The 16,572-nt window shown below is 39.7% G+C and overlaps 1 protein-coding gene across 2 annotated transcripts in view; it reads left to right on the forward strand.

Annotated features, from left to right (window-relative positions):
* The first annotated feature begins 1,342 nt into the window (after nt 1-1,342).
* LOC143038963 (glycosaminoglycan xylosylkinase-like) overlaps nt 1,343-16,572 on the forward strand; it is a 68,413-nt gene continuing 53,183 nt past the window's right edge. Inside the window, exons 1-2 of one of the 2 annotated variants that reach the window (XM_076208798.1) lie at nt 1,343-1,744; nt 14,837-15,037. In XM_076208798.1, coding sequence (XP_076064913.1) covers nt 14,838-15,037 — 200 coding nt within the window. In that variant the 5' untranslated portion in view covers nt 1,343-1,744; nt 14,837. Of the gene's footprint in view, nt 1,745-14,836; nt 15,038-16,572 lie in introns of those variants that run through there. The other variant, XM_076208799.1, reaches the window with a different exon arrangement.

Raw genomic sequence — 16,572 nt, forward strand, 5'->3', positions numbered from 1 at the left:
ATTATTATTATTAATACTATTATTATTATCATTATCATTATTATTATAATTACTATTATTACTATTATCATTATTATTAATATTATTATCATTATTATCATTATTATTATTATTACCATTATCATCATTATCATTATCATCATTATCATTATCATCATTATCATTATCATCATCATTGTCATTATAATCCTTATCATTATCATCATTATCATTATTATTATTATTATCATTATCATCATTATCATCATATTCATTATCATCATTATCATTATCATAATTATCATTATCATCAATATTATTATCATCATTATCATTATCATTATTATCATTATCATCATTATCATCATTATCATCATTATTATCATTATTATTATCATCATCATTATTATCATCATTATTATCATTATTATTATCATCATCATTATCATCATTATTACTATCATCTTCATTATCATCATTATCATCATTATCATCATTATCATCATTATCATCATTATTATCATTATCATCATCATCATTATTCTCATCATCATCATCATTATCATTATTATCATTATTATCATTATTATCATTATCATTATTATTATTATTATAATCATCATCATCATCATCATCATCATCATTATTATTACTATTATTATTACTATTATTATTATTATAATTAATTATAATTAATTTATTATAAAGGTGAGATCATAACTGTTCTCGGACCCTACCTGAGACATATACCATATCATAAATAGCAAAACAAAGGTGGAAACCAATTTGTAACATCAATCATTGTTATACTAAACTAAACTTCTGAAGAACTAAAAAAGGGGGGGAGGTCAGAACAGTTATGAGTGAACACAGATTTGGATGGTATTACTCATGGAATCAGGTATCCCTCACTAAGCTAGTAGTACATAAAATCAAGGCTGTTCTCTGTCCATAGCCAAGACATATCATGATACCATTACAATTAAAGACATTTTAATGACTGAGTCAATTGTAAAGATTTGTTCTATTCTTCATTCTTCCAGTCTGAAGGATAGCAAAATTGCGCGCGCAACAATTTTTAACTTTTTGTGAACCGAGTGTGTCTCGTCTGCAAATTATGACGTCACTCCTCAACCCCCCCCCCTGATTTGTCCGATTGTTATTTGATAAGATCAATGCTCATATATTTAAAACTAACGAAAATAATTTATTAAAAATATATGTATATTATATTATAATAATGAGTTGATTTTGATATATGTTTTGAGAACAATGTCATTGCTGTATTACATTACTCCTGTGAGATAAAGATGTAGCCAAAGTCAGAGTAATCGTAATCACGAATGTGTTAGTGGGATGATTGTCGTGTGAAAGTAAACAAACAGGAAGATGGAACGAAGATTTTGAAACCTGGAAACGTGTTTCATAGATAATTCATAGTGCATACATAGTCTTCCATTACAGCAATAAATTTTCCTCCGTGAGTGTGTCATAGGAAATCCGTAAGGGCTGTATACATACATGGATATGTATGTAAACCGAATGGTAGTGAACAAGAATGCGAAATAATGTCCCGCAACATCACGGTCTGAATGGCAAAGGGCCAAGGTCAGGTGTTTCATTACTATGCTCTAATAATAGATAGTGGCCAGCTTTCTTTGTGTGCCTACCTGGCTACATTATTTGCTTGCAATGGTGGGCTTGCGAGATGATGCAAGAGACATTCTCCCAGTGGTGGCCGTAAAGGTGCTTGAGTACATTTCAGGTAAGGACAATGAAAAAATCCATTTTATGTTTTGAATGTTACAAAATGTAGCCAAGTTCATGTTGTATCCACATTTGTTAGCACACACAATAGCAGAATAAGGATGACTGGTAAATTAGAATGAGAGCATCACTGTTGACAGTCACAATGTAATTGCCAATGTCGATCATGATGATTGTTTTATATATATATATAAATATATATATATATGTATATATATATTTGTGTAGAATTCTAAATTATTGCATACAAGGCATGCAATTACCATAGATTAGTAAAAAGTCATGAATTAGTGAAACTGTGTGCATGGATATGCATTGTGACTGTCACAATGCATATCCATGCATTGAACACAATGATTGTCATCTTAGCAAGTTGTCTGATATTTTCAAAATATCATTGAACACAATGATTGTGTTCTTAGCAAGTTGTCTGATATTTTCAAAATATCAGACAACTTGCTAAGAACAAAATAATTTTGGCAAGTAAGAACATCAGAATGAATGAGATTGCAAGGGGCCATAATTAGGTCTATATTAGGCAGTTCCATGTCTATTACCACCTGTCATCTCCAACCATAAAGTTGTCAAACTGTTTCTTAAAACAACCGATAGTGTAAGCACTCACTACTACATGGTTACCAAGTCTATTCCATTCTTTGACCAATTTTTTCCTATTTCTTTCTTAAATCTAAATTTGTCTAATTCAAATCCATTACTGTGAGTCCTACCCTGTTGTCTTAAAGGTCAGATATCAACAGATATACCATCGTATTTCTTGAAAAAGTACTTTTTAAAAGCATACATATAAATTTTTTACCTGTTACAGAAGAATTTATTCAGAAAATTCACTTTTAATTGCGCTTCACATACCACTTTTCCGAAGTCTAGATGTTCTAGTCGATTAGTAATTAGTACCAGTAATCGCCGCTAGGTGAACCGGCGATGACGTCACAGTTGCCAAACAATCGGACAAAGAAACACACGCTGTAGTTCAGCTCAGTCATTCCAATCGAGTTATTCATCTTCATGTTCGTTTTTAATCCAAATTTGTTCGCAAAAATGGCCCATTGTGCATTCCAATTCGGAAGGATAGTATGTATGGTGGAAGAAGAAGAGGAAGAGGAGTTTGATATCGCCGAACATCGCATTGTAAAGCCTTACCAGTTCGAACTGATAATAGGACAGCCCGTTTCTTCGTCGGAATACAGTGCAAGTGAAGATGAAGAAAGTGGTGAACAAAATAGCGAGGAAGAAGGGGAAAGCGATTTGTCAGATTCAGAACCCGAGATCACGGGGGAAGAGACGGAATTCGACGGCGACGTTGATTTAGACGGTGCCGAGAATCAAGATGGGCCTACCACCCCTCCTAGACGCAAACGCAAAATATCTTGACCACTCTCATAGGATTGGGAATACCAACTGGTATGAAATTCAGTGCATTATTCCTACCTTATTTAGGCTATCATTGCAAGCATGGGATGGGGTCCTTTGTTTTTATTTCGACGATCATTTGTCAGTCTCTAAAATTCCAAGCATGGGGGGAAAATTAAATGATATGAATTGCCTTGTGGCCATTTCTTCCTGCAAGATCGAGATTATTCATTTAAAATACTGGAATGAATGAATGAATACATGTAAATAAAATGAAGCCAAATAATCTTTTAATAAGTACTGTCAACTGTGTATTTTCTATTTTACTAAACACAGTAAAGTGCATAAAAATAAAAATATTTACGACATCCTTGGTAAAAAAAACCCAGAAAAGTTTTGCCATCTTGTGCAGTCTCACGAATTCGTGCACAGTGGGAAAGTGAGGACTATACATACTGTGGTTTCAAATATCCCCAAGTTTGATGTGAACGCAATGACATGTGATATAAATATCAGGAAGCAATGTGGACTTATGAAATCACTGTTAGTTTGATTACAAAGTCATGTACCATGTACTAGTCTGTTGACTCTTTATCATGTTTATGTGATGGCAATACTGCTGCTGTACACAACCTAGTCAGTGCTTCAATGATTAAACCGTGTTCGCGATTGTCTTTCAGACACTACATCTGATTTAGTGTGTCTTTTGTAGGTATCTGCAATATTTTATACCTCCGGTCCAGCGGCGGCGCCAGGAATTTTTAGTTGGGGAGGCTAAGGGGGGCTAATAGTAATATGATAATACACATATATTATCCTCATTTCAGAAGGGGAGGGGGTTAATGGTAGGGCTAGCACTGATGGCTGACAAATCTTTAGCCCTGGCAATTAAAAATTCCACTTAATAAAATTATTTCAATGAGTGTTTTAAATTTTCAATTTACTCATTTCAGTTGGGGGGGCTAATGGGGAGGCTGGCCACTTTTTGGGGGGCTAAAGCCCCCCAACCCCCCCCTGGCGGCGCCACTGCTCCGGTCCATGGCTTCAGGGCCAGTTTAATTCACTAGGCCTATATAGGCCATCCTGTATGTCCATGGAATTTATAACAAGCCCTCTCTGACATAGGCATAGGCCTAAGCCTAACGCATGCACATGATGCATGGAGTCAGAAAAAGTAAACTGCCTACGGTACCTCAAGCCTCTGGCGTTTATCAAACGGTGACCTCCTACTTTTCTTTTTTGGTTTCGGCGTGGAATGCTTTGTAGTAGCTGCAAAAATTGAGGACACGGCATCAGGTTTTAGATGTCTCCTGGTCTTCTCCATAAATTCAATTGATAACGCTAGATTCATTTCGAAGCATTCCTCTTCGAAGTGGTCAGAGCAAAGTTCTGAAAACTTCGAAGGCTCCCACAGTTTGCCCGGTCTTTTGCCTGCTCTGTTCACCTTTCTATCCATTCCGATCGTCGGGCTGGCTCCGTAGGAAATTGAAAGAAACTCCTCCCACTTCCATTGTTGCAGCAATGCAGTACACCATTATTATCACAATTTTGTGACAATAAAAAAAAAAAAAATTGAGACACTTAACCCCTTCCATACGGTGCCGCACACGTAGGCGTCATGGGGAGCGAGTGTATTCGCGAGGCTGCCATATCGGCGTCTTGATTATATTTATTGTAGTCGCCCCTGTGTTTTTACATTCTCTCAAATGTGCCCTGAATCCCATTCTCTGTGGTATTCAAAATTCGCGGGTGAAAGAGAGAACAATCAATATAAGCGGTGACTATATTTTATGATGCGAGTATTATTACGACACGTCGTACGGCTGGCATTGGCTGCTGCCACTGAGATCTAAGTCCATGACGCCTACGTGTGCGGCACCGTATGGAAGGGGTTAAGAGACGACACACGACTGACAATGCAAAAGCGATACGATGCACTCTCAGAATAACAATATTGTTTGGCAACTGTGACGTCACGAACGCGGAATTCCCCGAACGTTCCCGAAGCGCATGGGCGGGTTGTTTCGAATAGCAGACGACGCAATGAGATGAAGACAAACAACTGTTTTTGCCAAATTTGATAAGATGTAGATGGTGGAATTATATAGAATACTGTCAGTATGCTTTTTTATGTACATTAAACTGTAAATACAAAAAGTTACGGAAGTCTTGATATCTGACCTTTAATATGATGACCTTGTTTGTATCACCCTTGTTAAAGCCTTTGATCCACTTTAACACTTCTATTAGATCACCCCCACCTAACTTGCCATCTATAGCAAATTTTTATTGCTAGAAAGTTTTATAGAAATAATAGGTGCCTCCATAGCAAAAAAAGAAAGTAAGAATTCTTGAATGAGTGAAACCAGTACCAGTTGGTTTAATATAGGATGGGTATTGCCAAGGGTTTATGGATAATTGCCATACTGATAGTGATCTCAAATGAATGTGTTTACATGATGACATAGTGTCATAGCAATTTTTTCATATTGAATATCCACATTAGTATGTGTTTATTAAAGGAAAAATAGGACTTAATTATTGTTTTTCTAAATAGAAGGCATGCAATTGCTATAGATTAGGTTAGGTCAGGTTAGCTTAGGCTCAAGTCAGAAGCAATGCAGTAAAACACAGCACTTCCACAGCAGAGCCTGACAGCCAAAGTTGATTTACCCCCACCATTTCATGACATGGCAAACACCACCCACCGCCCCACATTCACTCAAGAAATTCCAAAGCAGAAGACAAGAAGAAGAAATCTCCTCTTCATTAATCATCATTTTCTCATCCATTCGCAACCACTTTCCACTTCCTATCCCTTACCCTCTCCATCCCCTGCTCCACTGACATTCCCCTTATACCCAAGGCCCCCTTCATCCCATCTGTCCACCCTATTCTCAGTCTTCTCATCATGTTCACCTTTGTCTCTCACACTCTTTTTCCTAGACTTTTTATCATTCATTCTCTACATATGTTCAGACTATTCTTGTATTCCTTGATTAACCACATTTGCTAGCTCTCTTTTCACCACTGCCCTGTGCTTTTGCTTATTATTTCTCAGAATCCATCCTCATCACCCTATTCCAACCCTAACATAGTCCACTCCCCTCCACCCTCTTCCCTCTCTCTTATCTTGGCACCTCCTGGATTATGGGTCATCCCTGCATCTTGCCCACTGCCCTCCCTGGGTCAGAAGCAGTGTCACAAAATGCATCACATCCACAACAAGGCCACTTCATTAAATTGGTGACCCCCCCCTCTGTCCCCTCATGCAGAAAAGGAGATGGGGAGAAATCCCTTCAGGCTGTGTCAATTTATTTCTCACACATACTCCCTCACCCCCCATCCCCCACCCACTCCACCTCATGCATCACAGCATTATCCATACATAACCATTTTCCATTCACCCTTATCTTTTGTCCTCTTCCATCCTTCCTCAACTGACATTCCCCTCTTTCCCAATGCCCCTTTTACCCCATCCATCCAACTCATCCTATGTTGACCCCTTATGTTCATTCCTTCCACCTCTGCCTTCCAAACCTCTTTTGATAATCTTTCTTCACTCATTCTTTCCATGTGTCCAAACCATTCCAATGCTCTTACATCAACCCTATCTCCCAACTCCCTTTCCACTCCCATTCTCCTCCTCACCTCCTCATTTCTCACTCTAACCAGCCTAGTAACCCCTGTTATACTTCTCAGGCACCTCATCTCAAACACATTCAAACTGACTAGATAAACACCATATGAGGACGGAGCCTTTATTTGTACAAATAAAGGCTCCGTCCTCATATGGTGTTTATCTAGTCAATCTTGTCGGCAGACTGCCACTTTTAAGCACATTCAAACTCCTCCTCTCTTCCTCTCTTATGTTTTATGTTTCTGCCCCATACAGTGCTTTTGGCACAATCACTCCTTCATACAATCTCCTCTTAGCATCCAATCCCAAATGTCTATTTCTCATTACACTTTTTAATCCCCCAAAGCATTTGCTTGCTTCTCTCATTCTACATTCTACCTCCACCTCCACTCCCTTTCCCACCACATTTGCACCCAAGTATCTAAAACTATCCACTTCCTCCAGTCTCTCTCCCTTAATACTCACTTCCAGTCTGCTGCCACTTTCTCCCCTTGTACATCTCATCACCTTACTTTTACCCATATTTATCTTCAACTTCCTTCTTTTGCACATCTTCCCAAACTCTGTCACTAACTTTCTCAATCCCTCCTCTGATCCTGCTACAAGTGCAGTGTCATCAGCAAACAACAGCTGGCTTATCTCCCATTTTTCTCCATTTTCTTTAACCATCTCCAATCCCTGACTGACTACCCTTTCATTTAACTCTCACACCAACCCATCCATATATAAATTGAACAGCCAGGGTGACATAACACATCCCCGATGAAGTCCCACCTTTACCTCAAACCACTCACTCCATTTCTAATCCTAACACATGCTCTACTACACTCGTAAAAACTCCTTACAGCTCCTAGAAGCTTTTCTCCTATCCCATATATCTGCAGTACCTCCCACAGTGCCTTCCTGTCTACCCTGTCATAAGCCTTTTTCAGATCCATAAAAGCCCAAAAAACATCCTTTCTCACATATCTGTCTTACCACAAAAATCTGATCTATGCAACCCCTACCTGTCCTAAACCCACATTGTTCCTCACCAATTCCTCCCTCTGTTCCTCTCCTAATCCTCTCAATCAAGACCTTCCCATAAGCCTTCCCAACTACACTTAACAAGCTGATCCCTTTGAAACTACTACACTCACACTTGTCCCCTTTTCCCTTGTAAAGTGGAACTATACAGGCACTCCTCCAGTCGTCTGATACTATCCTCTCTTAAACAAACATTAAATAACCTCACCAGCCACTCCATCACTGTACCTTGTTTTTTTTTCCAGACATTCTGCATGACATCCATCCAACCCAGGTGCCTTACCTGCTCTCATCATCTTAACAACTGCCTTCACTTCATCTTTCCTTATTTCTCATCCATTTTTCTCACTCATTATGGTCATTTTTTCAGTGCTTCCCACTGCAGCTACCTTTCTCTCCCTATCCTCGTTCATATTTAGCAGCTCCGTAAAATAATCTGTCCATCTTCCTCTTACTGCCTTCTCTTCCATTATTATCTCTCCATCTGCACCTTTTACCTTTTCTTCTCTGCTTGATTCGCCTCCTCTTCCTGTCTACCCTGCTCTCCTCTTTGCCTCCTTTATCTTATGCTTTACTTCTCTTTTCTTTGTACCTCTCATATGATTCCCTTGTCCTATTTTGTAACCAATCTATGAAAGCTTGCTTCTTCTCTTCTACAACCTTCTTTGCTTCCTCATCCCACCATTCACATCCCTTCCTTCTATTTCCTCCCATCCTCCTTGTTCCACACACCATCTTTGCACACCGTGTGACTCCCTCCTTGAACCATCCCCATTCCTCCACTCCTAGTTCTACTCTATCCTTCACTCCCTCCCACTCCTCTCTCAGCTTCTTGTAGTCTTTCTCCTTTTCTTTCTCATGTAAGCAGTTCACTCTAAGCATAACCCTACCTTTTATCCTTTTCCTCTTTCTCCATCTATCTTCCACTCTCAACTTACCTTCTACCAAAAAATGATCTGATATTCCTTGACTCTCTCCCCTTAGAATATATACATCCTTAACTCTTTCTACTATACTCCTGGTTACCACTATATAGTCCATTAACACTCTATCTACCACCCATCCACCACCCTCTCCCATGTGTACTTATGCTTGACTTTCTACCTAAACAATCCCATGTGTTCCTTTATAAAAATGTGCTTTTCATTTAACCTCCAGTTTGTAGTTTGTAGCCATGCCCTACTTCATGCCTTCCTGGATTATAGATCATATAAAATAGAGCTTCCCATGTTCCTTATGTATTATTCCTTTGTGTCATTCTTTATCTTAGAATATTATACATATTATGATTTGTACCTTATTATGTTAATGATGTTTGTATGTGTAATATGCTACTCCAATCACCCTGATTGTAATAAAATAAATAATAATAGTAAGGCAAGTTGTTGTTGTTGTTGTTGTCGTTCCCTAGACTGTCTGTCCGAGCAGTCCCGTCTCCCCAAGGAAGGCCACAGCCGAAACTGGGTTTTCCCACAAATCCTTTATAGAGTGTATGTTGTGTTGTTCGCGTGCATGATTGTGTATAATGCAGTCTTCCATTATGTGTTGTATGGTATGGGGTGAAGTGTTACATCCTGGGCAGCTGTTCACAACACGGTCGTCCAGCCTCTTCTGGTAGCTTAGAAGTGCTGGGTGGTGACCGCATCGCAGTCTGGCCAAGTGGACTCTGTTCTTACGTGGGAGAGAGGATTCAGAAGGGTGGATATCAGGGGGTCTGGCATGCAGCAGTGTGTTGTCTTTCAGTGTGTTAATGGAGCGGTGAGTGATATGATTATGAATATGTCTCCGGAGGCTGGTATTCGGTGGTTGTGGAGGAAGAGAAGAGAGTATCTGTGTGTAATAAAGGTCTTTGGGTGTAGTTTTAATGTTTCTTGGTGTGTGTGGGTGTTCTGCTATGTAGTGTAGCGGGTGTGATGTGTTTGTGGTGGCTCCAGCAAGTGTTTGTGTGCCTCTCATGTCGAGGTGGTCTTTGACTTTGAGGACTTTTGTTTCATGGTGTAAATGGTCTGTAGGTGATGTATTTGTGCAGCCTGTAATTGTTTTTAGGGCTTTGTTTTGTATGATTTGAAGGGTGTTGTGGTGTGTCTCACTGAGATTAGGAGCCCATGCAGGACTCGCATAATTCATCACTGAGCGTATGCATTGTTTGTATATTGTTATATTAGTTTCTTTGTTTTGTCCAAATGTTGTTCCAGTGATTGACTTAAGTGCGTTAAGTCTAGGTGTGCATTTGTTTTTTATGGTTGTGAGGTGTTGTTTGAAAGACATGGATGTATCGTATGTTACACCAAGAATTTTCGGTGTGTTTGTGTGTGGTATTAGAGTGTTGTTGATGTAGAGATGAGGTATGTATTTGTGTTCTTTTGTCCAGTTGGTGAGAAGTGTTGCTGTAGATTTGGTTGGAGCTATTTTGAGTCTGTTTGTGATGAACCATGTGTTGAGTGTGTCAAGGTAAGGCTGGATTATTTCTGCAGCTTTGTCTGTGTTACGATGTGTGCATGTGATTGTTATGTCGTCTGCGTAGGAAGAGATTTGTATTTCTGAGGTGTCTGGCGTGGGTAAGTCATGCATGTATAGATTAAATAATGTGGGGGATAGAACCGAGCCCTGTGGTACTCCGTTCTTAATGTTTCTGATGTGCGATGATTGGCCATTATATGACACATGAGCATTCCTGCCTGCCAGATAATTGGCCAGCCATCTTTTGGTGTTATTGTGCATGTCTGTGTTATATATTTTATTTGTTAGGTTGTGGCGGGGGATAGCATCAAAAGCTTTACTAATGTCCAATGTTATAAGAAGTGTTCTGTGGTGGGGCCTATCTGAATTGATGCCATCTAAAATTCTTTGTGTGAGGTTTGTCAGAAGAGTGTTTGTGGAGTGTAGTGGCCTAAAACCGTGTTGTGAGTCAGCAAGGGGAATATATGGTGTGACAAGTTTAAGTATTAGGCGTTCAATGACTTTAGAGGGGGTGCAGAGAAGTGTGATTGGGCGGTGCGATGTTGGGATTGTTGGGTCTTTGTTCGGTTTTGGAATGGTGATTATTTTACCATGCTTCCAGATGTCGGGTATTGTGTTGTGTGAATAGCTGTAGTTTGCAATGTTTGTGAGTGCGTGTATACCTTGTGGTCCAATGTGTTTTAGGTGTATGTTGCTTATGTTATCAGGGCCACAGGCAGATGAGTGCTTGAGACTATGCAATATGAGTTTTGTCTGACTGTCTATGAAGGGTGTATAGTCTGAGTCTGTGGGAAAGTCTTTCTTACGTCGAATGGTGCGTCGGTCGTCAGGGTGAGATGTAAGATGGCTCGTCTGTGCAAAATGACGTATGAGTGCGTTTGCTTGTTGTCTGTTTGAGGGTAGGTTATCTGTTGTTGTGATTATTGCTGCGTGAGAGCGTGTAGTGTTAGTGTTGGATAGTGTGATGCTGTTGAGTGTTTTGTACAATTTGCTGGTGTTTGTTTTGTGATCAAGTGTATTGATAAAGTTTTGCCAATTTTGTGTTTTTTGTTCATGTATTTTATTGGCAATCACAGTGTTTAGTGTTTGTATTTGGTCTGCTATGTTTTGAGGGATAGGTGTGGGGGTATCGTGTTTAAGTGTGTCACGTTGTCTGATGAGGCCTTGGATTTCTGGTGTGAAGTTGGGGTTGTGTGATTTTCTGTTGCCTCTAGGGATGTATCTCTTGTCTGCGTTTTGTATGATTGTATTAAAAGCGTGCACAGCATTGTTTATGTTTGTGATTGGTGTACTGTTAAGTGTTTCAAAATCTTGTTCTGTCTCTTCATTAAAGGCTTCCCAGTTAGCTCTCTTGTAATTGGTGTAAGTGTGTCTGTGGCCAGCTGGGGTGCATCTTGTTTTGGTGGTGATGATGATTGGAAGGTGGTCAGAACCAAGGGCTCCGACCACTCTCCATGATGTTGTTGGGGTTAGGCAGGGGGAGCAAAAGGTGATATCAGGAGAGGAGGGAGTGTAGAGGGCTTGGTATGGGATATGTGTATGGTTATGCGTGTTGTTCATGATAGTCAATGAGTCGAATTGAGTCTGTATATCAAGCCCTCTGTCTGTGTCAGGGTTGTCGACAAACCAGGCAGACGACTTGGCGTTGAAGTCACCACCCATGATCAGGTTGGGGATTGAGGTTAGTAAGGCAAGTTGGCAACTGCAGTCGCCATGGTACCTGCCATCATGAGATAAGCCACCTCGCTCTCTCTCTCTCTCTCTCTCTCTCTCTCTCTCTCTCTCTTGTTTGAATCCGTTCACAGCAGACATCTGTCTGTATTTGTGATCCTTAAGTTAAGTATACTAGGTGGACCCTAGTGGTGTTGGTGGTCCTGTTAGGTATAGGCTAAATGTTGTGTGTAAGAGTGTGGTCCTTTTAAGTATAGGCTAAGTGTTGTGTGGAAGAGTTAAGTTGAAATATTACAAATTCCCTTCTTATACATTAGTTTGATATATACCTCAACCCCACTCCGAGTTATCCACCTTAAATCCTATAGATTTATGAGATACCAACTCAATTAAGTGCCTGTGTATCATTAGTCCACATTTGATATGCAGTACATTGTCACCCTTCCATTTAGTTTCAATCTTGTGCCAATGATTGGAGATAGGATTGCTCCCTCAATTAAGATTGTGTTTCAGTGGGAGGACATAACAACTGTATTTGCTACCATCAACTCTCCACTCCAATTTTTTCCTGAAACTCCACACTTCCCAACCACTCTGTCTATTGGTTTATTTCCTACCCTAGTATTAAGGTCCCCCAATACCACTACATTGACATTTCTCTCTAATCATTTAAATCCATCCAAAAAGCCTCCCTTTCTTCTACACTCTTCTCACTACCAGGCCCATATGCACTTACAAAAACCCAGATCTCCCTTCCCAGTTTCACTTTCATCCACATTAACCTTGAAGAACCCTCCTTCCACTGCACTGCATGCTTACCTATCTCTTCACTTACTAGCATAGCCACCCCTTCTCTCCCTCGTTCTCTCTTTACTCCTGAGAACCTCGCAACCACACTCCCAAACTCACACTCACCCCTCCCTTTCAACTTAGTTTCACTCAATACCAGGACATCTATCTTTTTTCTCAAACATAGTTCCTATCTCTTCCCTTTTACTCTCATCTGTACCACATCCACTCACATTAAAAGAACCAAACCTAGGAAACTGGTTAGAAAACTCCTAGATCCTCTTATGACTTTACTTTTTTTAGGAATGTCCCCTGTGGGGCTACAGGGAGAAGGATGCCTAGTCCTAATCTCCATCCTCTTTGAAACATATACATGCATCACTCTGTGTTAATATTTTATATATTACTTATCTATTTAATTACAATTGTGGTTATTGAATTAACTACATAAAGTTTAAACAGTCATTACATTAGGGACATTGTATTACCCTTGTGACCTCGGGTTACACGGCATTAAAGAAATGTGAGTGAAAAAAAGAAATGAAAAGATAGGCTGATTTACATTCTCTAAATTTTATTTTACCCATTAACAGGGTGAGGAATCTATTGTCCCCAGTTTTAAAAGTTGAGGCTAGATGAAGCCACCAATGATGATGGAATTGGTAACCTTCACATGAGAGATCTGTGGGTCATTCTCTGTGAAAAAAAAAAAATTAACACTCTTATCTCTCCAGTTTTGCTGAACTTTTGTTTAAAGGTAGTTTTGGGGCCCTAAACACATTTCTGAAACTTAAAGGCCAACCCGAGCAACCATTCAGGAGATATGACTTCCAATATTTTGAGTTCATATGAGAGGTCACAAACATTTGGAGACCAATAACTAGGGTGATAAAAGTCATAGTTATATAAATGTATATATATTTAGAATTAGAAAAAGACAAAAATCCAAATATCAGAGTTTTAGAACTCTAGGTTGAAAAATAAAAATCTCACTTTAGAAAAAAATTGAGGTCAAGATTTGACCCCGGGGGTATCAAAATTAAAAAAAAGTATAGATGAGAAAAATGAAGGCATAAGCTTTGGCTTAGAGTCAGTAAGAAAAAAGTTTGTGTATGCTAGTATTTTTCATATAATTAACAAATGTGAAAAATATGTACAGTTGATGGACAACACATTAATATGGTGCTCACTTAGGTGTTAATTATATGAAAATTACTCGCATAAACAGACTTTTTTATTGATCCTAATAGCCAAAGCTTATGCTTTAATTTTTCTCATCTATAAAATATTTTGTTGTGGATGGGGGGTGAGGTAGTATGTGTGAGCAAAATTTGACGCAGCCCGAAGGGATTTCTCCCCGTCCTCTCCTTTTATGCAATGGGGGGACGGAGAGGGTGGGTCGCCGATTTAATGAAGTGGCCTTGCTGTGGATGTGCTGTGTCTTGCGACACTGCTTCTGACCCAGGGCAGTGGACAAGGTGCAGGGATGACCCGTCATCCAGGAGGTGCTCAGAGAAGAGGGAGGGTGGAGGGGTGTGGAGTGTATTCAGGGATGGAATGGGTGGAAATGATTTTATGCCTTTCCCTTTTTGGCTACCTCCCTTGTAAGGGGGAAAAAGCCTTGGTATATGTATGTATAAAATATTTTCAACTTTGATACCTCAAATTTTGACTAAAGTGGGATTTTTTATTTCTCAACCTAGAGTTCTAAAACTATTAGGATTCCTTGTCTTTTTCTGATTCTAAATATATATACATTTATATAACTATGACTTTTATTACCCTAGTTATTGGTTGCCAAATGTTAGTGACCTCTCATATGACCTCAAAATATCTGAAATCATATGTCCTGAATGATAGTTTGGATTGACCTTAAATTTTCAGAAATGTGTTTAGAGCTCTAAAACTACCTATAAACCAAATTTCAGCAAAGTCGGAGACATGAGAGTGTTAGGCACATGTTTATCTGACAGAGAATGCCCCTTTGATAAAGAAAATGTTTGAACAGTGTACTTTCATGGAAGTGAGGGTTGCTGACCCTTTAGTTTATAATTTCATTTATGCAACATGTATTTTTATTATATAACTAGATATATCTGAATGTCTATTTCGAGTGTACATTTTTTTTTCTAGTATGGGCTGTATCAAGCGCATTGTTTGTTGGCTTGCCTTTGGCACAGCACTTGCCTGTGCCTTGAATCTCCTGCTTGTTACACGAATTCCACCATCTGCAAGTGTAAGGCCCAAGATGACCTCACCCTCCACAACCATTGACAGTGAACTGATTCAGGAAAAAGTCTATCTTAAGGGAGAAGTTCATGTGTTGAGGGAAAGGTAGGTTATTGGCAACCATTGTCATGTACCCTTATGTATATGTATATACTTTGCATATTATACATGGATGGGGTAGTGCGAGAGGTAAATGCAAGGGTAGTGGGTCAGGGATTGGAGATGGTTAAAGAAAATGGAGAAAAGTGGGAGGTGAGCCAGCTGTTGTTTGCGGACGACACTGCGCTTGTGGCAGGATCGGAGGAGGGATTAAGGAAGTTGGTGACAGAGTTTGGGAGAGTGTGTGATAGAAGAAAGCTGAAGATAAATGTGGGTAAAAGTAAGGTGATGAGATGTACAAGGGGTGAAAGTGGCAGTAGACTGGAAGTGAGCATTAAGGGAGAGCAACTGGAGGAAGTGGATAGTTTTAGATACTTGGGTGCAAATGTGGCAGGAAAAGGTGGAGGTAGAATGTAGATTGAGAGAAGCGAGTAAATGCCTTGGTGGATTAAAGAGTGTAATGAGGAATAGAAATTTGGGAATGGATGCTAAGAGGAGACTGTATGAAGGAGTGATTGTGCCAACAGCACTGTATGGAGCAGAAACATGGAACATAAGAGAAGGAGTTTGAATGTGTTTGAGATGAGGACAGAAGACAGGGGTGGATGGAGAATGGTTGTATATGGAAGATGTTGTGATGCATGAGGTGGAATGGACGGGGGGATGAGGGGTGAGGTAGTATGTGTGAGCAAAATTTGACACAGCCCAAAGGAATTTCTCCCCATCTTCTCCTTTTATGCATGGGGGGATGGAGAGGGTGGGTCGTCGATTTAATGAAGCGGCCTTGCTATGGATCTGCTGTGTCTTGCAACATTGCTTCTGACCCAGGGCAGTGGACAAGGTGCACGGATGACCAGTAATCCAGGAGGTGCTAAGAGGGAGGGTGGAGGGGTGTGGAGTGTATTCAGGGATGGAATGGGTGGAAATGATTTTATGCCTTTCCCTTTTTGGCTACCTCCCTTGTAAAGGGGAAAGCCTTGGTATATGTATGTCTTTATTATTATTTATTTGATTGTTATTTATTATTATTTATGTGTCCGTTTATTATTATTTACTATTTACCTGTTTATCATATAACTTTACCCACTGGTATTTATATATTTTACTCTGGTGGCAGAGTTTGGGAGAGTATGTGATAGAAGAAAGTTAAAGATAAATGTGGGTAAAAGTAAGGTGATGAGATGTACAAGGGGGGAAAGTGGCAGTAGACTGGAAGTGAACATTAAGGGAGAGCGACTGGAGGAAGTGGATAGTTTTAGATACTTGGGTGCAAGTGTAGCAGGAAAAGGTGGAGTGAAGGTGGAGGTAGAATGTAGATTGAGAGAAGCGAGTAAATGCCTTGGTGGTTTAAAGAGTGTAATGAGGAATAGACATTTGGGAATGGATGCGAAGAGGAGACTGTATGAAGGAGTGATTGTGCCAACAGCACTGTATGGGGCAGAAACGTGGAACATAAGAGAAGAAGAGAGAAGGAGATAGAATGTGTTTGAGATGAGGTGTCTGAGAAGTATGGTGGGGGTTACTAGGCTGGATAGAGTGAG

The sequence above is a fragment of the Oratosquilla oratoria genome, chromosome 25 (genome assembly GCF_046742065.1).
Source record: "Oratosquilla oratoria isolate Oo_2021 chromosome 25, ASM4674206v1, whole genome shotgun sequence".
NCBI classification, from domain to species: Eukaryota; Metazoa; Arthropoda; class Malacostraca; order Stomatopoda; family Squillidae; genus Oratosquilla; species Oratosquilla oratoria.